We start from the raw sequence: 22398 nt of genomic DNA on the forward strand, positions 1-22398 counted from the left end.
TTTTCTCTATGTTTAATATGTTCAAGTCAGTAAAAGTCTAAGAAAAAATGTTACTTGCAAATGGGCTAATTTACAAACTTAGCTGCTTTGTTTTCTGTTTACAGATTCTTTTTGAACCACGTTGTTTTCCTAAAAATGTGTTGGGGCATTTTCATAAATTTTAGCAGAATTGTCTTCTGTGAGCAAATTTTATCCCATAAGATGAGCTGCTCTGTTTATCTATTTATTATTTGTTGTTTCTGGGGTATGTTTGGTCGCCAAAGTCATATAGTATTATTTCTGCTTTCTGACTGCATTACATTTGTAAACAGATGAGTAATGAATAACAAATGTTGATGAGCAGATAATGAATACCAGACACTCTTATTTACACAGATATGCCCTTGTATGCATTAAAATCCTGACTTCCATAGGGAAAATAGCTTTTCCTAAACACTTTTGTATATGAAATCCTGTCTGTCTGAAGTTACTGAGGATGCTTTCTTAAGTAACTGATTCCAGCATCCCTTATAAATTTGGGAAATGAGGCGTGGAGGGAGATTTCTCTTGCTGATCTGAACCAAACAAATTCTGGGCTTGGAATACAGCAGGATTCTCTGGAATAGGAAGGGAATGTATTTTATCTATTTTCCTTAGGGCAAATCAATGGACAAAGGCACTGCTATGCACAAGGAAATGCAAGAAAGCTGCAGTCTTTAATTTTCATTCACTAAGGTTTTTGCTGAACTGAACATCAGTCTTTCTTGACTTAGTACTCCAGATGACAACTTTTGTTATTGTTTGGACCACAATAATAAATATGTTTCTACATTTGTATATTAATTAAGGATGACTCAAGTGCAGAAACTTAAAACCATGTAAGGTTTAGATCTGAAATGGTAGGATGGTAAACAGCAGACTACTTTAGCAACTGGGTGTACAGTGGCTAAGAAATATGCGGCTGCACTTCGTATCTAAAAGCAGGTGATCAAAATCATCCCCTAGAAAAGATCTTCATCACTGTTCATTTGGATGTGTCCATAAACGTGATGCTATAGCAATTCAGAAATAAAAAGACCCTCCACCATTCCGTGTTGCGATACCAAGCAGCTTGCCATAAATCTATTCTGGGATTTCTTCTCAGTCGTTTACAAGGAAGTTATTCTCTGTATATGGTTATTTTCATCATTCAGTCTGTCCATGTGAGTTTATTAAATAAATCAAGGAAGACTGTAACAACAATGCTTCGGGCATTCATAATTTGACTGAAACAAACAATTCCCAGATACTACTGGTCCATTATGTTCGTCCATTACATTCATAAATAGGACAATTTAGAAACAAGTTATCTATCTGCAGTTATTAGAGGCAGCCATAGGTGAGGATATCACGCTGGTTCCAAGGTGTCTGCTGCCAATCCGGCTCTGTAGGTCAGAGTAGGGCTTTTAGTCCATGTACTCCTGGCAAAGGTCCTCTGCCAACAGCAGACCAAAGGCCTTTGCTGACCTGAGGCATTTACATGCTTCATTATTGCCCCAGGTGAGAGAGCACGATCTGCTGTGCCCCACAGGACTCTGTGTATGTGTCAGCATGTGTACATACTTATATTTATACACTTAGGGATTAAATATGGGGGGTATTGTAACTAATCCTCACTTTCTTATAACAGCATGACTTTTGGCAGCCCTAATAGCTTCTCTTGTTTGTGCCTTTTCTTCCCATTTCTCCTATTTCACGATTTATTCAAACCAAAATCATTTTCACTTGTGAAGTGCCCCGTTTCAAACCCTGCAGTGGTTTGAAAATCTCCCCTACTCTCACAGCGAGTTCTGCCTGAGGTTCAGCTGTAGCCTCACCTGGATCTGAATGCCACCAAGGTGCCTTTGACATGGGCAGCAAGGGTGTTTTTAGGCGTGTCCGTGTAAATTCTTCTTCTCCTGGAGTTGTTGGCAAGCCTTTTAGTGACAGTGTGTCAGAGACAGGGTTTGTAATACTGAAAGGGGTGCTGAGCTTCCCTCGGAGGTTAATACTAGCCAGCTTTTGTTTTTTTAATTGTAGAGCTACGCTCGTTTAACAAAGATTGCCTCCAGGACAGCAATTCCCATATTTACAACTCTTACCACAGAAAATGCACTTGCTATGTTTATGAAAGTTACTTGAAGTAAATACAGCACCCTTGACTTTTGATGTCTTTTTTTCCCTACAATTTCAATACTTTTGCCCTTTTGCCCAAAGTTAACAGCTTGTAACTTTTGCTAATTATTTGTCAGGACCAGCTCGCATTTCCGCCTATTCTCAGCTGGTTGGTTTGGTCCGTATTGCTCATTTTATGCGTTTTCTTTTAATGATGTTTTCAACATTTTTTACACATTTTGCAGTGCATGAAGCTGGAATTGATTCACATGAGATTGCTAGTAATAATGCTGCAAGCAGTTAAGAATAACTACTACTCACAACGAAGTGTTTGGGCAAACAGGAATATTCCTACTTCTCAACCTTTTAAACTTATTTTTTTTCTATGCAGATGTCTTTTTCTAAAGACACTAAAAGTCAGTCATCTTCTCATTCCTACTATAGCTCAGAATTTTTAAGGAAATTTTTTTTCCTTTTCTCTTTTCGAAAAGCTGACAGTCAAATGAAAACCTCTTAACACCTTTACACACTAGCTTGTCATTTTCTGTACCCTGACCTTGGACATATTAATTGGCTGTGTATCGTGTGTGTAATATATTTACAGGTATACATTTATTCATAAATTTGTTAAATGTTAAAATGTTACCACGTTCTTTGTCAATAACATGTTTCTATACACTTGATACGGCATGACATAGTTATACAAAAAAGTATATTTGTATTTGTACTTACAAATGTATTACAAGAATACACTTTTGTTTTAGGTTATGTACTGTAGTTTACAAAGGGTGGCATAATTCTCTGTACAAGAAACTTGTTCCTTTCCTTTAATAGTCCCTGTATTTTCACGTCACACCATACGTTAAAAAAGCAGTGATTGAAATCATTGTTGTCAAGGAAGAATGTATTAAAATTATTAATAAGACTTAAACCCACACGAGACTTACTGAATCATCTGATCTGACCTAAATTTATGACCCTTCTTCTCAGTTCTTTCCTTTGCATACTTGCACAAAGACAGGAAGATCTAAGAGAGAAAAAAAAACCCAACACAATGAAGACCAGTGAAAACTGTGTATTTGCATTAGGTCGACATAACATTTTGTGATTAAAATAATATAAACAAATAAAATATAAGGGCATTCACATCAGACTTCATTTCAAGCTGAACTATTATAAAGTGATTAACCGCCTCACACTCCTGCTTTAATTAAGTTACGTTGTGAAATGTTCAGCATTTGAACCTGTTCCGGCCTGCCTCTTTTATCATTGAATTACCATCCTTAATGTGTTTTTGTGCTGAAAGATGAATTTCATTTAAGGATTACTGTACACTACTCTGGCATTTTGTGGTTTCTTGTCAGCCCTTGTGAATCTAGATCAGGGCTAACTTCAGTTCCTCTGACATGTCCTATATGCACAGTCTCTTGACTAGCCTGTCTTGGTGGATTTATTAACTCATATTGTATTCCTGTAGAAACGAATGGACATTTGTTATTAACTTAATGATAGAAATTCCAGATGACAGTAGAGTTTACTTTTGGAGCTTAACTTCAGGTTATGTAGGCCACAGAAGCTCTCTAGTGACCTACCACTTCACAGAAATGTGTTTTGAAAGTTTCAAGGCAATGGACATCCATCTGCCAAATACTTTAAGATGGTGCTAGCAAGGAGGGAATCAAGAGGTCCTCCAGAACTGGAGTATCTAAATGCCACCTCCAGCACTGCTCTTTCCTTTCCCAGGATTGGTTTTCAGCCATTATATCTCACCCTATGTTGCAGTGTCTGTCTTCAGGCAAATTCATGCTAATAGATGACTTTGAGTCATCTATTGATGATGACTTTGAGGTCATTGAGTGATGATCCAGCCAAATGGCCGCATTCCCTCCATTCTACTTGTGCCTACGCTGGACAAAGGCACAGAACCACCAGTTTTTGTGGTACCTTTTAACTCTCAGTTGTTCTGATGGTCAGGCTGTGCTTTTAGGGAGGGTAGGACATGCCAATCATTACTGTCATGTTCTCTTGGTTAGTCACATAAAACTCCTTAGAGGCAGTTTGCCAAATCTTGAAATGTGATGACAGGTTGGGTGGGTTTGTTGACTCCCACTACCCTGCAGATCTGTTTGCTCTCAGGGTGGGTGGCAAGGCTGAAGCTTCTAATGCCTAACTTTTTTTCAGTATGGATAGGGTGCCACAGAGGTGACACTCAGATCTGGGAACTCCAAGTGTTTTTCACCCTGGCAAGGAAAAAGTTTGCTCAAGCACAAAGGCAGAAGAAAATGAAGGGCTTGTCCTGTCCCTGTAGCTGCTGTGTGTTCCTAATAAGTTATTCAGAATGAAAGCCTTTTAACCCCAGATATTTAGGTGTGGGAAATGCATGTTTTACCTTAAATTTCAGATGACTTTTCCTTGTTTCAAAATATATGAAATCATTTAGGGCTGATGCAAATGAAATCTGGCACTAAAATTAAGTTTGCTATTGTCCTGTTGTTCCTGGAACAGAATTGGAGATAATTTCCAGTGCATGCTCTAGCTTTCTTAACTCACCTAAAACCACTTCCCTCCTAAGGCAGTTGCTCAGAATAGCAATGTGCACGTCAGGATAGTGGTGTTGGCACACTGTGCTAGTTATGGGATTCCTTCTTATGCGTAAGAAAAGCTGAGGAAATGAGAACTGGAACGCAAGCAACCTGAGCTAAATCTAACTTTTCCCAAGTGGGGGGAAAAATTTGTATCTGGTGTTCTTGTAAGAATCTGTGCTCTTTCATTTCAGCAAACAGAAAAGGCAAAGCTATGGAAAAGAAGCTTTTGATCCACCTATCTTAAATTAGAGTTTTTCTATGACTAGCTTCATGGATGAGTTCCAATCATTTCAGCCAGTGCAATGCATTTTCTTGAAAGAAAGGACATGTGCTCAGCCAGCAAAGGAGTTATTTCCTCTGCGTTAAGTAAAAGTGTTTGGGAAGAGCATGCTGGTATATCATAAGGATTTAACAATATTACCAATCCCTTCCTACTGTAAGCAGGAGAAGCATCTCATGGGAGCAAATGAATGACACAAAGGTCTTGCAAAAGTGAAGGGTTAAAAAGCTAGCACTTCAGTGGGAGTATAAAAGTAATGCTTCTCATCATCATTTCTATTTAAGTATAAGAAGTGCCTAAACTGTGTGCTGTGAGCCATCTGAACTCTTGAATTCTGCTCAGCCTGCGTAGAGAATTAACACGAGAAAGGTTAAATGGAAATTCTGACTGACATAAGGAAGTGCAAAAACTGCCCAAGCAAATGTGTTTAGAGCAAACCAGGAAATGCAATAACTACATCAATAAACTAGCTTTATATAACGCACTAAAATACACCTTATTTACTCTGCTTCATCTACAATTCTGTTAGCAGCAAGAGGTTATTTTAATACTATACAGAGATCAGAGACTAAAAAGTGCTTGTGGGTACAGGCGCAAAGGCTTCTCAAAGAAAAAGAAATACAAATACTCGTTCACAAAATTCTTGGGAAGCTTTCTTTTTTTAATCAGCATTGCCATTTTATTGTTTAACCTACCCTGCTTGATCTCCCTACTTTTGGTTAATACGGGAGTCAATTACAGCTTCATCTGTGCAGAATTAACTTTATAGAATATACACTAGGGATTTGTCTATCTCTTCTATTTAGATCTATGTCATAAAAAAATATGTAGTAGAGAACTGTGTGCAGGCACTGCATATGGCACGGGCTTTGCAGATTTATTGTAAAATCATTTTAAATCGGTTAAGCTCTTGCCAGAAGTTAATTAAGTATGTTCCTTCGGTGGGGGGGGAGGATAAGGGGGGGAGGAGGAATCTGTGTGTGTGCTTACGTGTGTGGTTGTATTGGGGGGGGGGGGGGGGTTTCTGCCTCACTAGGTGGCAGTGTGTGATTACATCTGGAAGGACCATGCCAGCCAGCCCAGTGTCTCCAGCTGTGACCTCCAGCCCCAGGGGGAAATCCCTGAATCCGCGGCTACCTCGGGAGGTAGCATCACCGTTCACGTCTCTGTCTACACTCTTCACCTCAGCGGCTTCCAGGAACTCTACAGGCACTTCCTCAGGCTCCCTGATGGGGCTATCGTTGAGGTAGGTCCCAGCAGATTTTGAAGGCGAAGGTGTGCACCTCAGAGTAGGTCAGTGTCAAAACAGGAAAATAAGGGTTTCCCCTTATTATAGAACTGTGTCACGGTCCACATTACAACCTGCCTGACCCTGCACAAAATACACTCTGAAACCTTCGGTAGGAAGACCTCCCTCCTGAACAGTAGTATAAAATCAATGAGTTAATGCGTTTGCAGTGCAAAGTAGCAATTTAGCATTGTTTATAGAGCCATTTAAAGGCAATTATGTAAGATACACATTGAAACTACACGCAGCTATTATTATAAATATATATTGCTTAGAGCCTCGCAAGGCCATTTTGTACAGAGATTATTATATATAAATATACAATCTAAGTATTATCCACATTCATTATACAGCTAGAACTTCAGGAATGGTCGTTCACTTAGGTTTTTTCCTCAGATACACAGAGCTAAGGTGCAGTTAAGTTAGCTACTGGGATCTCACAAGTTTTAGACTTAATCCTGGGTGTTGTCAGATTTTTAGCAGCTTGGGCACTAAAATACAACACTGCAAGGTGTTAGCAAGAAGTATAGCCCATTACTTGTTTCACAGGCTGCATTTTGATCATTGCATTGTCACTTTAGTTCAAAGTGCTTAAAAGAAGTACACTTCCTTCAGAAAAAGCCCTTTAAAAAAATTGGCATCTAGGAGAAAGTACAGTGAAAGAAAATCACCTACCCATGTGTGATTTGGAAGCATCATCAAGGAGGTCTTCTTACCATAGAAAACTGGTATAAATGATGCTTAAGTCCAAAGTTTTCAGCTGTTCACTTCTAGGTGAAGGTTCAAGTACATCTTTCCAGCATGGGACAGGTGTTGCTTCTGCTTCTTTGGTTGATGTTTCAAGTCTTTTTTCTCTTCATTAAAAGATTTTATTTTTAATGTCTGTGCCCTACTTGGCTTTAAAAAGAAAATTTAATTTAAAGCAAGCTGTCCTCAAGGAATCCAAACATAATTCTCTGCCCTGGGAACTTGTGATTCACCAGAGTGAAAGATACCAGAGCCTTGGAGCTGGCCAGGCAAAACAAGAGAAAGCATATGGCCTACATGAAGTAGGGCTTAATTATTGAAACAAAGAAACCAGCACATCCAGGTCCATGCATAAGTCTTCTAAAGGCAGCTCCTCATGCAAATCATTGGTTAGGCCTGTGCTAGAACATCTTTTCCCTGTTGGAGGTCAACAACACGGTTCCATTCCTACTTTCTGCCTGCTGTGAACATTAGCTTTTTGTAGAATGTTTTTTTCCAACTGAGTTATTCTCAGCTTTTCAGTCATGAAGTTTCACTCAGCTTCTACAAGGTTGTGGAAAGAGGTGTCTCAAACACCCAAGACAATCTTAGCCTAGTGCACTTGTTCAGTTCAGTAATCCCTTATGTGTTTCTGAGAGAGGATAAATGCATTTCCATTCAACGTAATTTTGTCTTCCCAGGTGAGCTTCCCAGAAACTTCTGGCTTCTGAACTAATGCTGATCAGCACCCAAAATGAGCACTGCACAATGTGGAGGGTTCAAGCCACTTCTGTTTCCCTCTCCAGATTACAGCATAGTCTGTCACTAAATTCTGCATGGCTGAGTTTTATGTCATAACCTTGAAAGCTGCACATTTAATTTAGGAGATCGGTGTGTGCTTTACACACAGAAGTAAATACAATTACATATAAGAAAAGTGCTTAATGAATAATTGCAGTAAAACTTACACAGAGATCTTACATTTAGCTGATAATGGATGTAATTATACATTTGTGTATTTTTTAGGTCAGAGCTTTCTACTTTAGTTCCAAATTAGGAATATTCTATAAGTTAATGAATTTTAAAACTATCCACGGACTAGTGTGAAGTTTGTTGCCATGGGGCAAATATGCCTGATCTTCACCACTTGCTGCTGTTGCTGGCCCTCAGAAACAACTTTTTTTTCCTCTGCTGCAGCTTGACAAACAGCAGTACTTGAGTGGAGTTAGAAAATAATTTTAGAGCTGAAAGGTTGCACTGCAACCTTAAGTATAGCTTTTGAGGTGTAGGAAATGAAAACTACAGGGGCTTCTTGAAATAATCTGTCCAGTCTGCTGCTTCTGTGGACAACACATCTTGTAGAAGCATTTTCAATTTGAATATTTAGAACAGGTTTAGCTTACCTTTAGGTTTAGGCATTTTGTCCCCAGTGGTACAATGGCAGGGTTTTTCTGGGTCCTTATACTGTATTTGGTCAGAAGTCTCTTATTCTCCAGTCTCATTTTATTCACTGCTAGTTTGCAGGTATTTATTTGAACCGTCCACTGGTGTAAATAAGACTTCTCTTCCAAAAGTTTAGCTATAGAATCTAATTACTTAATCCTATCTGTTCTTATCTGGTGATGAGGGCAGAGGTTGTCGCCTTTTCTCTCCCTGTTGTAGGAATGACAGCTGCTTCATGGTCAGCAAACCTCTTTTTTCCTCACCAAAGGTATTTGTACAAATGCTGTCTTGGCACTGTAGGAACATTGCCTCTAGGAACAGGGGCGATCTGTGGGATCTGTTTTGTGCCCTACCTTTATATATATATATATACCCCTCATCTGCACAGTCCACAGAGCAAGAAAAAGACAAATTTTCACTTCTTTCTCTTCTCTTTTGGGAGAAGTACTATTGTAGAACTGCAGAAAATGACAAGTAATTCAGCAGCATCTAGGAACTAGGCTGCATGACCCTTCTTCCCTCAAAGCAATCATATTTTTTATTATAGTAACATACCAAGGGTAAAAATGTAATTATTTCAGTGTAATTTTTTGTTTATTTTTTCACTTTTATTAAGAAACTCTGAAGGTGTGTAACTCTGAAGACAGCAAATTGAAAAGGCTTTGGCTTTTTAATTTCTGTCTTTCAGGAATCACACCTGTAAGATCCATAACACCTTTTCCTAATTACTGCAGTGGGACCTCTGATTCAAGCATTTGGAGGGACTAAGATCTCTCCATTGGATGTGTCATGCTTTGTGCCATTATAGCATGATGGCTGCTGGTATTGGTAGCTGTTTTTCAGAAATCATGTGTACAGTGGGAGGAAACAAGCAATTTGGCAGAAAACAACACAGAATATATATACAATAATAACTTTAAAAAGAATGTGCAAATGGAGACATTGTTGAGAGAGCACCACCATCATGAACAGTAGGTTCTTGGTATTCTGCTAACTGAGGTCTGTGCTCAGGCTGGTGAGCTTTGGATCATTGGGTTGGAGGTAGATTCACACGTTATATTCACAACCTCATGCTGCTCTTTTATATTTCAGTGAAGACAAGATGTCACAGTTTTAACACTGGTCTGGCAATTAAACCAAATGACAGATACTCTCTATTAATTCCCCTCCCAGATAAAGGAAGGAGAGAGAATAAGTGAGAGAGACTTATGGGTTGGAAACTAAACTACACAACTTTAATGAAACAGTAATGATAAATAGGAAAAATTGCTAAATATACACAAATATACAGGAAAATTGATACCATGTTCCTGCCTAAACCAGGACACAAGATTTTCTCAAAGCCCTGGTTCAGCAAATTGTGTGAACTTCATTTGAGCCAGAGAGCCAAAGCACTCACTTTAATACTTTTCTTTTTTTCTTTTTTCTAGTAAGTCAATCTAGTTTGTAAGTGCTGGGTACAAGAGTACAGTATCCAGAAACAAATTTACCTCTATGCCATAATTTCATTAAAATACCTATTTAAGTATGGTATTCTCCATTAAAGATCCAGCTTTGCTGGTATAACTAGGAATTTTATGTCTGGTGTGAAGAGTACTTTTATAGGTTTCATAAGCATGAGGCAAAAATAACTGTTTTGAAAGGGACATTAAGTTACAAGGTGACATGTATAAATTGCCCAAGAAATGTTAAATAAAAAGATTTTTCCTTAAAAGTGCAGCATAAAAATTATAGAGGTTAAACTTATAAGTGCTGTCCTTTTATCATAAGCATTGTAAAACTCAGAGAATTCACACGCAGTAAAACCCATTTCCTTTTTTACTTATAATATATTTCTTCTTTATAGTATTCAATTTAGGTATTAGCTAACTGAGGAATGACCTTCCCAAAATAAATCACTTTTCATGCTTGCTCTTATTCATTAATACTATGTTATTGTTAATATACAGGAAATTACTGAATTTTAGCATTCTAAATGTATTTGAAATCCACATGGTGAAAAGTTAATGATAGTGGTACATGTTTGCTGTCTACATGGTGATAACACCAACTCAGTGATTTTTATCTCAACTTTTGCTGACTGGAGCTGATTTCTTATTAAAAGGGCAAAGATAAGTGACTTTAACTCAGCAAAAAATCAGTTTCTTATTATAGGCCCAGTAAGCCTCAGCACTGTAGAGAAAGGCTTTGTATAGTATGATTTTATCTATCAAATAAACCTACACAAATGTCAAGGATTCATCCAATTTAAACCCAGTGGATAAAAGAGATTTGTTTTCCCTAATTACTTGAAAAGTACCTAGTAGTAATAGGATAAGACAGTGTAGGTGACTAGCCAATTACTTAGTTTAAGCTATTTACATCAATCCATATGCTATAAATTATGTTTAAACTCTCTTGCACTTCTGGAAAAGTGAATAAAATCATATAAGTTTATTTTAAATACAAGATCAGATATGGTATGCTGAGTGACACTTAAAAAGAATGAAACAGTAACCGTAGCTTATTTTCTGAAGCAATCTTGACACTAATGCTAAATTACAGCTTGGAAACATCTAGCATTTTTACCTTTATGAGAAAAGGCTTTTTACATATTTAACATAATTCTAGGGAAAATATACTGGAATTATGTATAAAGATATGTACACTGTAACCAAAGGGCATTTATATTCCCCAGTAGAATACTTACAACAATTTTATTGCCATTTGGTGTCATTTTCTAACAGATATAAAATACAGCCAGTAAACAAACTAGACTTTAGATTTAAGCTGACAGCTGTTCCTTCAGAAGCAATATTCAGATATTTAATCTTAAGAATACTGAATATTTTACAGTTGTTTGAGCAAACTATACTTTTAGCATGTGAAGGACTGCGTGCTTTTATATACAGTTCTCAGATCTGATAATGACAGTAAAAAACAACCTCAGAATAATCTACACATTTGTCGTTCCCATATATTCCCTGGGCAAATCAACAAATTGCCTCATGTTTTATTCTTAATTCCACAAATTCTTTTTATATACACAATGTTACTATGAATATTGGGACCTATTTTTTTTTTTTCCCGTATGTGCATAAGCCATGCAGTTGACTCCAGAGCAGTCTATGCATGTATCTGAGTGCAGTTTTTTCTGGCTCTAACTTCATTAAGGAAATAAACTGGCCAAATTTACTATAAAAGCCTCACACAGTTTTCATAAAGAGTCAGACTTCATTGTTCCCTAAAGACTTATGGAGAAGAGAAAGTGGGAGGATTGCTCCAGCTTAGTGACTGAGGGTGATACATTACCAAATGGCTTTATCATCACAGGGCTTCATCCTCACCAGACCCTACAGAGCAAATAGGAAAGCTTTGGTCTTTCCAAACTGTAAGCTGGACCTGCTAAGGTGAGTGGGTGAGGACTTCTTGGCTGGAGAGAAGCTGGGCAAAGGTTGTTGTAAACTGACCCACATTATCTGGCTTCATCTTCAGCAGCATCATTCCAGGTCATCTACAAGGATGGCCAGTTTACAAGAAGTCAGTTTCCTGGAGATCACTGTATAATTAGGGATTAGGAGTAAAGATTTATCCTTTGCAAGAGCAGTTCCACTCACATTAATGCACATGTGTGTGTACATACTCCTGGACTGAATAGGCTTCGCCACATGCTGCCTACCTAACTCTGAGATCTAATCTTGTCCCATTGAAGAGAAGTAATATTTTGTAGCTGCCTTCAGCAGGAGGATGATCCCTCTCAACATGCATTGAGATTCAGTTGGGAATCAGGCATGGCAATATGTCAGCTAAGGGATTCCACCATGGACAAAGGCAATTAAATCAGTACAGCCTGCAAACTCACAGCCCATTTGCTGAGGATCGTGGCAGTTTTGCTAGTTCCTCTGCAAATAAACCAGACTGTTTTAAGTTTTCTTTACCGGTATATATTTCTCCTTTAATGCTATAATCCAATTAAAGATAATCAGTTTAAGAAATCAAATAGTTGTCCAGGCGGCTCCTTCCAACCACTGAAAGGAAGAGAACAAGAAAAAGAGTCTTCCTGGAGAAATCTTGACTTTGTATTTTTTTCTCTTAAATTGATCCAGCTGATCTCATGTGTGATGTGAATCCTGTCCTGAAATGGACCCAGTCTGCTGCTCTTTACCCTTGTAAAGAGTATGCCAGTCCATTTGTGCAGAGGAAGAGGGTGCACACACTGTATCTCAGCTGAGAAATTATGTATCCATACCTTCTATTTGGGGATTTTTACCCTTAAAAATATAAGATTAAATCCTTTTTGTTTGGTTGGTTGGTTTTGATTTGGTTTGGTTTAGGTTTGTTTCTTTTGTTTGGCTGGTTTTCTTCTTCCCAGTAAATTGAGGTACAGTGTGGAATGGAAACTTTGTCTATTAATTTTTAATCTATTAAGATTATCAACTAAAACTAGGGGCTTTGATGCTGCATCAACAAGATGGAAATGTAGGAGGCAGCCTTGCAGCATGTGGACATTTCTCCCCTCTCTGGTGGTCTCCAAAATCCCATGTTCAATCTACTGTGAGGCTGGGATCTAATAGAAGGATCAGGAAAGTGATGAAACACCATTCTCAAAAGGAAACACAGGCTTTCAGATAACCAGAAAATGACTGAAATTACTACATTGCAGAATTATAGCCTTATTCTGTATGTGAATATGCCATTTCAAATCATGCTGGTTTCTTCATTACTGTCAGAGAAGATGAGGTGTGAAGCAAGGGCTACATACCAGGCCAGCACATACACAAACATTCAATAGGCATGGATTTTTGCCCAGGGAGGTGGTGGAGTCCCAATCTCTGGCAGTATTTAATATCTGTGTAGATGAGGCACTTCAGGACATGCCTTAGTGGGCATGGTGATATAGATAAATATATTTTATTTATTGGGAGAGGGGGGATGTTGACAGTTGTATGCAGTGATCATAGAGGTCTTTTCCAACCACAAAAATCTTGTGACTGTGATTTTTTTTTTCTTTTTTTGTTTATTTTTTTTCCCATGGGTGCCTGAGAATTTAGAGCTGTTTCCTTTGCATGTTCATAGAAGAGACAGGAGCAAGTTCAAGTGTATCCATTCAGTCTTAGCCAATGCTCTTGGAAAAGAAATGTTATCATACTACAATATTTGTGCTATATAACAAACATCAGTGTTGATAATTAAGGGATACTTTAAAAAGTACTATTTTGTGTTGAAACACTTCCTTTTCAGTTTCACTTGTAAACATCCTGATTTGCTGTATTTTCAGTGATTTTCTAAATGATTTTATGCTGCGAGGGTCGAGCAACTAATTGTTGCAGAAGGTTATTTTGTACTCTTAAATGCTTACAGTCTTTATTCATCTATGACATAGTTTTACCTGAATCAGCAGTAAAATCTCTGAAGTCAAACAATATTTGCCCAAACAGCATTTACTTATTTTACTAAAATAAAAAAATAACCTTTGAAAGAGTACCTTGCAGCTACACAGATTGACAAAATGCATCAATTATATTTTTACTCATTTTATAATTACACTCCAGTAAGTGAACAGTGAACTTTACTATGTGGTTGATTAACCATAAGGTTACTGCTATTAAGTCACTCTCAGAAACAACAACTTGGACTTTAATTTAAGAACAGAACTCTGCACAGCATCTGATCAAGTCTAAAATCCTGACATATCCGTACAAGCTTCAATTTAAATTACACAAGTGGGGTGGTGGCACTGTAAGTGTTTTTGTTGCTTCTGTCAAGCCTGCTGGGTTTGAAACAGCTCTTGTTATGTTTTAATCAACACCAATGGAAAGGATTTTCCAGTGAACTCTAGGTATTGCCTGTATCCTCTTTTTTGCATAGAAAAAAGTCTTGTGAGTAGCAGCTGAGGGAATTGGGCTTATTTATCTTGAAGAAAAGGAGGCTGAAGAGAGACCTTATTGTTCTCTACAACTACCTGAAAGAAGGCTGTTGCGAGGAGGGGGTCAGTTTCTTCTCCCTAGTAAACGTGATATAATAAGAGGAGATGGCCCCAGGTTGTTCCAGGGAAGGTTTAGATTGGATATTAGTAAAAATTTCTTCACCAAAAAGGTTATCAAGCATTGGAACAGGCTGCCCAGAAAAGATGTTGAGTCACCATCCCTGGAGGTGTTAAAAGATGTACATATGGCACTGAGGGACATAGCTTAGTGGTAGACTTGGTAGTTGTAGTTTTATGTTTGTACTCAATGATCTTAAAGTTTTTATCCAACACAAATGATCCTCTCATTCTATGAAATTAGTGTTCCACCTTCTAGAGAATTAGGATTAAATCTCCAGGTATACTCTGACTGTATTTCCACATTTTTCTGCAGATTATTGCAACAGCAAAAACATTGCTGTTTCTTTTAGCTCACTGATGCTATAGTCCCCCTTTTTGTCTTCTGTCTTCCTGACTTTGTGTACTGAAAAACTGTTGCTGTGAAGCCCTGCCATGATGTTGCACATCTGACTGGCCCTTAAGATCACTTATGCCGTGACAGAAACAGTTTAGGACAATAGAAAACTGTAATTTATCTTATTGTAAAACAATAAAACTGAAAAGGAAATGGTAGATGTTCTGTGGTACCTAGCTAAGAAAGAGTAGTCTGATAAGAAGAAACTTCCCTGGGAAGTGGGATGAACAAGACCACTGTTCAGAGGTAACAGCACTTCCCAACTTCACGGGGTATCAAACCCAAAGTACAACAAAGATTTTAAAATTGATCAAACAGATAATAAAAGTGCACAAAATTACAATAGAAATTAGAGGTTATTCCTCTACATAAACCAGTATTTGTATAATTTCTTACAGCTGTGCTAAGCCAGGTTCAGAATAGCAAAATTCATTAAAACATTACAGTACTATTGGAGCAATTTGCTTTTTCTGTGCTAGCATTTGAAGAACAGCAGCTAGACAGAGCTGAGGGTTTGTCACTTCTCAGTGTCTGAAATTTGATTTCTGATCACAGTCATCTGAGCAAAATTTCTCTTATATGGGCCCTCCAGAATGTGAAAACAATCGGAGCCAGGGCACTTGTGTGCAAAATGCCACCCACATGACACAAGCTGAGGATCTGACATGCGATGTGGTAACTGCTAATGAACTGAGCTGGATCTGATGCAGTGTCTTGGCTTTATAACCAGTTTCTAGTCCTATAACACATCATCTCCGCCTCATGGCCATGGTTTGCTTCTTTGAAGGTCTATTCTTTATTCACTCAAATCTTCTCCATGTGTCAAGAACATCATAAGAAGAAATTATTAAAAGCAACGGGCATAAAAATCCCCATTCCGCTGTTTTACTAAAGCATTTAGGGTCTGAGAAAAATTAGGCGAATTCACATTTCACATGTGTTTAAATTGCAAATCTCACTGCTCTATCTGTATTAGTGAATACATTTGCAGTAACTCTTACTTTATAATATTTTGGCAGAACTGTTAGAAAAATTGTTATAAGCCTAGGAGTGGAACTGAACCATGAAAGCTAAACTGTAAGCTGCTGTAAAGCTGGGTTATTAGTATGACAGAATAAAATTTCACACACGCAAAAGCTTCTAAGCTGCAGTATTTTGAAAGCAAGAGGAGAGGGGTGGGGAATTGCAATCAAAGTCATCTACATTCCCTCTGATATTTCACTGAACGTTGCCATAATAATATGTTGGGTTTTGTCCGTTCTGTGTTTCAGGCTTTTGGTGATATTACTGGAGAAAGTCTTTTGTGTAATGAAACGAGCAGAGCCAAGGAGCACGTAAGCGGAACGGACAGCGTGCTGCATACATCTTCATGCATCAAGCTGAGGGAGAGGAAAAAGAGTACGGCAAGGTGGAAAGGTATTATTTTCAGTTTCTATACCTAGCTGAAAAACAATGCTGACACCTAGGCATAAAACCATGGGAGGGATGGAAGAAAACAGATAATTTGAAAACGCAGTTTCCCGTGGGAAGGCTAGGGTTTGGATTGGTTAGGGCTGAGATTTCACAGTTGTGTTTTGCAGTGGGTCTTCGTCCTTGGGTAGTTTCATAGGTATTTTGCAGGAGTCATTGCTGCATTCATTCACCCAAACACTGTCACACTTTCCATTCAGAAGTGCAGACCAGTGATGCAGTCCAGAGCAATCCTTCTGGAGTAAGGGCCAACTTTTATGAGGGCACACTTAAGTGATTTAGATCAGCTACTTTATATATAATTAGGTATGTGCCCACACATACGAGTCTGAGTGCAAAAGTTCCAGTCTTTCAGACTTGTATTGTGTTTTCCACTGCATAATCACAGCCACTGGACCCCTCCCAGTGCCTAGGGTTGTACATGAGGAGTGGGAAATGCCCATTTTCACCAAGCTGCTAAGTGAAGTTGCTGCTGATCAAAGGTAATATCAACGTGTTAGATGACAGAGAATTATGGAACACACTGGGCATCCTTAGAGGTCACTACTATTGCAAAACATCAATGTCTTCTCATTCGTTATACAAGGTGTCAGTACCAGATCTTGTGTCCTCTGAATTCCTGCACTTAGCTGACTCCTACTGGTATCAGTTTTCTGATGCCTTCCAAGGAATAAAGTTCAGCTAAAAGCACTGTGTATTAGTTTAAAATCCACAGTAATCTTGTCTACTGACAGGGAAACCATGGAAGGTTAACATGAGCACACAAGACATATATTTTTCTTAAGGAAAACTGACAAATTTAGTGTATGGGCTCTCACTCCTGTATCCCTCTTGTTGGGGTAGGGTGGTCATCCATACACTGTTGCCTGTGTATTTACATCATGTCATTCTCTACATCTTTTTTTCTGATCTTCAGGAAACCAAGTTGTCTCTGACATGAACTAATTACTGCAGTAATATGTAGTCCACAGAGTTATTTACATCATGATCCACATCCATGGTATGGTTACTGTCTGACAGGATTTACAGTCCTGACAGCCACACATCTGTGCATACAGTGTTGTCCTGCAAATGCTCCATTCATAGCTCTTCTGTGGCTTCAACAAGCTTTTCACTGTGGTGAGTTCACTGAATCTGATCACACACTGGATCACACAAATATAATTTTTTCTTTTTTTTTCCTCCTTCCAAATAGTGGAACATTCCTAGATTTCTCAGGTTTGCTTGTTTCCTGCTCGTGGTAGCAAGGAAAATGTTGCTGATTTGCCTTTCATGTTTCATGACAAAAACACTGACAGTGTTTTCTATAAATGTTCAAAGCACAACACTATTGTAATTGCAAGGCTGCAAGAATGCCCAGAAGAGGAACAATGATGGCTTCATGCCACCAGTTCTGTAGCCAAGTCCCAACAGGCTGCAAAATTTACCAGATCCTGGAGAAGATCATTTTGCTGGGGTTTTAACATTGGTCAGACCTGCTTCCCTGGGAGCTACAGCAGCTTTAAGCAACCTGGAGATTTTTCTCTTGCTTTCTTACTATTGCTCATTAATTCAAACCAGTCAGTCCCTACTCTAATTGGCTTCATACAAATGTGTAAGAAATGAACTTCATGCCCCAAAGGCAAGGACTATGAGAGACAACAGAAGGAGAAGATGGGAAAGGGATCAAAGGCAAAAAAGGTGAAGTAATTTGTCCAAGGTCACCAAACTCAGAGGCAAATACAGAAATAAGGGGCAGAGTACCAGTGCCCTGACTCTTAGTCATGCATTAAGACTTTTTTTTTGCTTGAAAATGTTGATGAAAAAGTCATGCCTTACTGCTATTTTGAATCATTCATGTAGAACACTTGTAATCAATTAGTATGGTAATAATTTTTCTAATATGCATGCTCTTCTGGTGTTCCTTTTTTTCACGTTGGTGTAGTAAAACTTTTTTTCAGATGCATTTACCTTTGCAAGATCTTTCCCAATGTCTTGAACAATGCAAATTCATTTGTGTGCTTAAATCTATGGTTTTCATCCATCTCAATAATCATTAGATGACATTAAGTAGTAAGCTGGAGGTTTAAATATCACCCCTCAAAAAGAGTTTTCCTTTGGGTTTGCAAGATAACTGTTTTCCACATTTTTTTTCTTTAATTACCTTGTATGTATGTGCATTTGTGTGTGTTTGTGTTGCACTCAGACAGAAATGGTGTTAAATATCTTCTGAATATCTGCAAGAAGTTATATGATTTCTGTGGGTTCTATCGCATCAGGTACCACTTTCATGACTTCTCTTTGTCATAACAGAAATAAAATTGCCTTTTTGATGTGTGCTTTACCTGTTAACATTTTCTTGTACATAAAATCGAAAATGAAACTAACTGAAGATAAACTGTGCAATCCCTGAAAAAAACCTGTATTTTTTCCACCTGAGCAGAATGGCACATTTCACTGATCACCCAAACATCTGGAGTAATATCATTTACCTGCCTGAAGGACACCAGCAGTGCAGTGGAAGCCTGCAATATTTCTTGTGCACATGGCTGGCCTCTGCTGTGCTGTGGGGGTGACCCTACTGCTACTGATGGGCAACCGTACCAAGCAGACAGCATGGAGAGGGCAGCATCATATACTGTGCCTCCTCTGGGTCTGAGTTTTGTCTTAGAATGTGACAGAATGTAATGGTAAAAATTCCTTTGGGCAGTATTATATCCTAAGTTTCCCACCACTGAGTTAAGATATCCTAGTCTGGTTCTGTGAGATTTTGTCTTCAGTGTTGGTAATGTGCCCTTATGTAGTCTGATGACAGGGCTGACTTCACACATGGAGCCACCACGCCTTCGTTTCTGATAGGAATATGCTGACTTTTAAACAAATCTAGATTCCTGAGACTTTGTTCAGCATGAAGGAGCTGATTCACAACTATTATTCCCTCAGTTATTGTTGGCATGTCTCCACTTACTTTCATCTGTACAATGGTACGTATGATTGTTCATGGATGTACAGTTCTGCAATGGTACATAATATTGAAAGCTGATTTTAAACTATGCTTAAATAGTAAGTAAGTTTATATTTTGCTGAAAATGTACAATCTGATCTCTTTATTTTGGTTATCACATCCTATGAGTTCCTGTGGTGTTGGTCAATATACACAGGGTGGCACTGGCTTTGAAATTGTTTTCTGAAGTGCTCTTACCCTCAACATTATCCATAATGCTCAATTATAGTTGGATAGTAATTGTCTGTCTATGCAGAGTTCCCTTACAACAATTTCCTCACATGTAGCTATATATATGTAGTCATTACTGAAAGTGTAAATAAAGAATCCTTTTAGTGGTGTAGTTTCCCTAGGTACCTACTGTGCTCTTATTATCTAAAACATACTCCCCATCTGTAGTTCTGTTCTATTAAAGGATAAAGACATAAGTATGAATTAAAAATTAAAATGCTTGTTGTAGATTGGAGGGCAAGGTCTACTAGAATTTATCTGGTGCTAGGCACACAGTACAGTAGATAGATTATACTGAGCACCAGTTAAGCAAGGGGATGAAAAATGAGTGATTTTCATCATTCAGTTAAATATAGTGCTAAGTGGTATGTGCTAGCATTAAAAGCAAATTACTTAGCACTTCACCAATCACAGCATGAGAGCATTCCATTGGAAGCTGTATTTCCAGAGATGCTAAGTCCTCAGTTTTATTAAATAAATCAGCTGTTAATGCTTAAGGAAGCAGTTGAAGACATATTGCTATGATAATAAAAAGATAGAAAATGTAAGAATAAAGGGAAGCAGTATCTCATTTTATTGAAATGCCCTAAGAAAACCTCCTTCCCTCTTAACAACAAAACTCCCAAATGCTTGTAGATCTGTAATATTTGCATCTTCTATACCTTATTTAGGTCTTCCTTTCTTACTAATGAATATGACCTTTCTTTTTTCTTTTTTTTTTTTCTTTTTTTTCTTCTTTATAATGACATCTTTTTTTCTCATGAATCTATTGCCATGTCACTGCACATTTTGATGAGCTTTCCTGATTCCCTCTTATATCTCGTTGAGAGGATATTATTATCCAGTAATCTAGAGATGGGAAGCCTAATCCTCTGCACAGGTATGTTTTGATTGCTCAGTTAAAGATGATGGAGATGGGAGGATTTACACCAGAAGTTTTGACATTGACACCTATGTATTGCACAGTAATATTATTTCCTTAACAACAATGCACACTGGGAGACGCTTAAATCTGCTGCCTCAACATGTCATATACATCTCACAATCAGTTGTTATGTTTGATCCGAGGAGGAAGGCAATCAGCTTAAACTTGTTGCAAATTCTATTTATTTCTGGGTTTGGTTTTTTGTTTGATTTTTTTTCTTGGGGGGGAGGTTGGGGCTTTTTGGTTTTGAGACAGGCCAAATAATCACACACAAGGCATAAGCTAAATATTTCATTTAATTTACTACAAAGGTTGAAGGGAGGTGTTTTGAGTTTTCTTCTGGTCCTACATTCCTGGGGGGCTGTGAAAATTATGAGCTCTGGCCAAAACAATTACCTTTTTCATTTGTCCTTAACTTATGCTTACAATTTACTGAAATTAGTGTAGTCTTATACAGTAGAAATCTCACCACTAATGATGTACAGTGATGTAGGACCTGAAATAATATTTTGTAAAATACTCACTTATTTTAAAAATCTTTCCTTGTGAAAAAAGTGTCAATCTTTTACAATGTATTTTCTAAAACAAGGCACCTAAGCAATGCTTCCTTATCTTGCTGCAGTTTTTCATTCTCATTTCCCTACCTTCTTCTACTGAGATATGCACTCAGAAGTTTTTGTTGTGGTTGGTTTGGTTTTTTTTTTTATTTTATTTTTATGTTTTGTTTTGTTTTGTTATTTGTTTGTTTTGTTTTTTTTTTTTCTAGTTGTACAAGATCTTTATTTGAAGTACTTCCTTATTCCTTAAAATAACACACATTTTTTTTGTTTGGTACAAATTCAGTACTCTTTTTTCTCAAAATACTTAAGGACATGATATTTAACCTAGTTTTCAAAATACAGAATTCCTTTTTTACATTTTCTGGGCTGACATGTAATGGTTCTGATGCATCTTTTCTGGGTATGCCAATCCTGTCATATACACTAATACGAAATAATGACACAAGGTTGACTTAACTAGACATAATAGGGCACATCTCTAAAACACTCTGTATGGGAGTTATATGCACAGATCTTGCTACTTGTTAATGAAATTGGAGAAGTTCCTCATCTGCACTACGACATATATTTATAACAGTCTCCTACTTCAAAGGCGCAGAGTTCTTAGATAATAATTAGAATTTAAAAAGGACCCCACACAACATTGTTTCAGATAATTATTAGAACTCCACTGTGCAATGGAAAATATAACCACACTGAATTTGGTGCAATGGGCAACTATCTTTGCATGTCAAACCAGTGTATGAATTTGTGTGTATGTCTGTGCTTGTGTGACTAGAACAATAGCAGGACAGATTTCAGTGGCAGATTTCTGTATCTGAAACCTTTTCAGGGGGTGGTCTGTTGTCCATGCCATTTCAGTATTTATTTTCTAGTTTTTGAACTAGAAGTCAGTGTTTGAAGGCTTTTGTCTTTTTCCACAAATGTTATCTGTCAATATATTAGAGAAGCTGTAAAGCATCCAAGATGGTATATTAACTTTTGTAGAATCTTTCAGATTAGAGATTTAAAAGTTGAAAAATTTTTAATAGTTTTACCACATTACATTGTTTCTTTAAGAAGTGGTGGGCAAGCATTTGCTATAGCATTTTATTTTTCCATTCTTTTTTTGATGTTTCTATTAAGAGTTGCTCATATTTTGGATCAAAAAATTTTGTGGACAGTCGACAGTGGAAAGGTTACCACATTACACTGATCTACAAACAACTACTAAATGCTGGTTCTTTCCTCTGAATCAATTGCCTCATGCACATGAATGCAGCTTATCAGGAATGTGGCATTTTACTCAAGGCTGTACTTACAAACTAAGGGCTTCTCTGTGCTCCTTCAACAGAGAGAAGGATCTTACAGGGATTGTCAGAAGAACTGGTACAGGC

The 22398-nt window shown here is 37.7% G+C and overlaps 1 protein-coding gene across 1 annotated transcript in view; it reads left to right on the forward strand.

Moving 5' to 3' along the window:
- LOC139792720 (uncharacterized) overlaps nt 1-19350 on the forward strand; it is a 93461-nt gene extending 74111 nt beyond the window's left edge. The window contains exons 7-9 of the mRNA XM_071736472.1: nt 6014-6223; nt 16125-16269; nt 17240-19350. Of these exons, the coding sequence (XP_071592573.1) occupies nt 6014-6223; nt 16125-16269; nt 17240-17268 (384 nt within the window). The 3' untranslated portion in view covers nt 17269-19350. The remainder of the gene's footprint in view (nt 1-6013; nt 6224-16124; nt 16270-17239) is intronic.
- The last annotated feature ends 3048 nt before the right edge of the window (nt 19351-22398 follow it).

The sequence above is a fragment of the Heliangelus exortis genome, chromosome 2 (assembly GCF_036169615.1).
Source record: "Heliangelus exortis chromosome 2, bHelExo1.hap1, whole genome shotgun sequence".
NCBI classification, from domain to species: Eukaryota; Metazoa; Chordata; class Aves; order Apodiformes; family Trochilidae; genus Heliangelus; species Heliangelus exortis.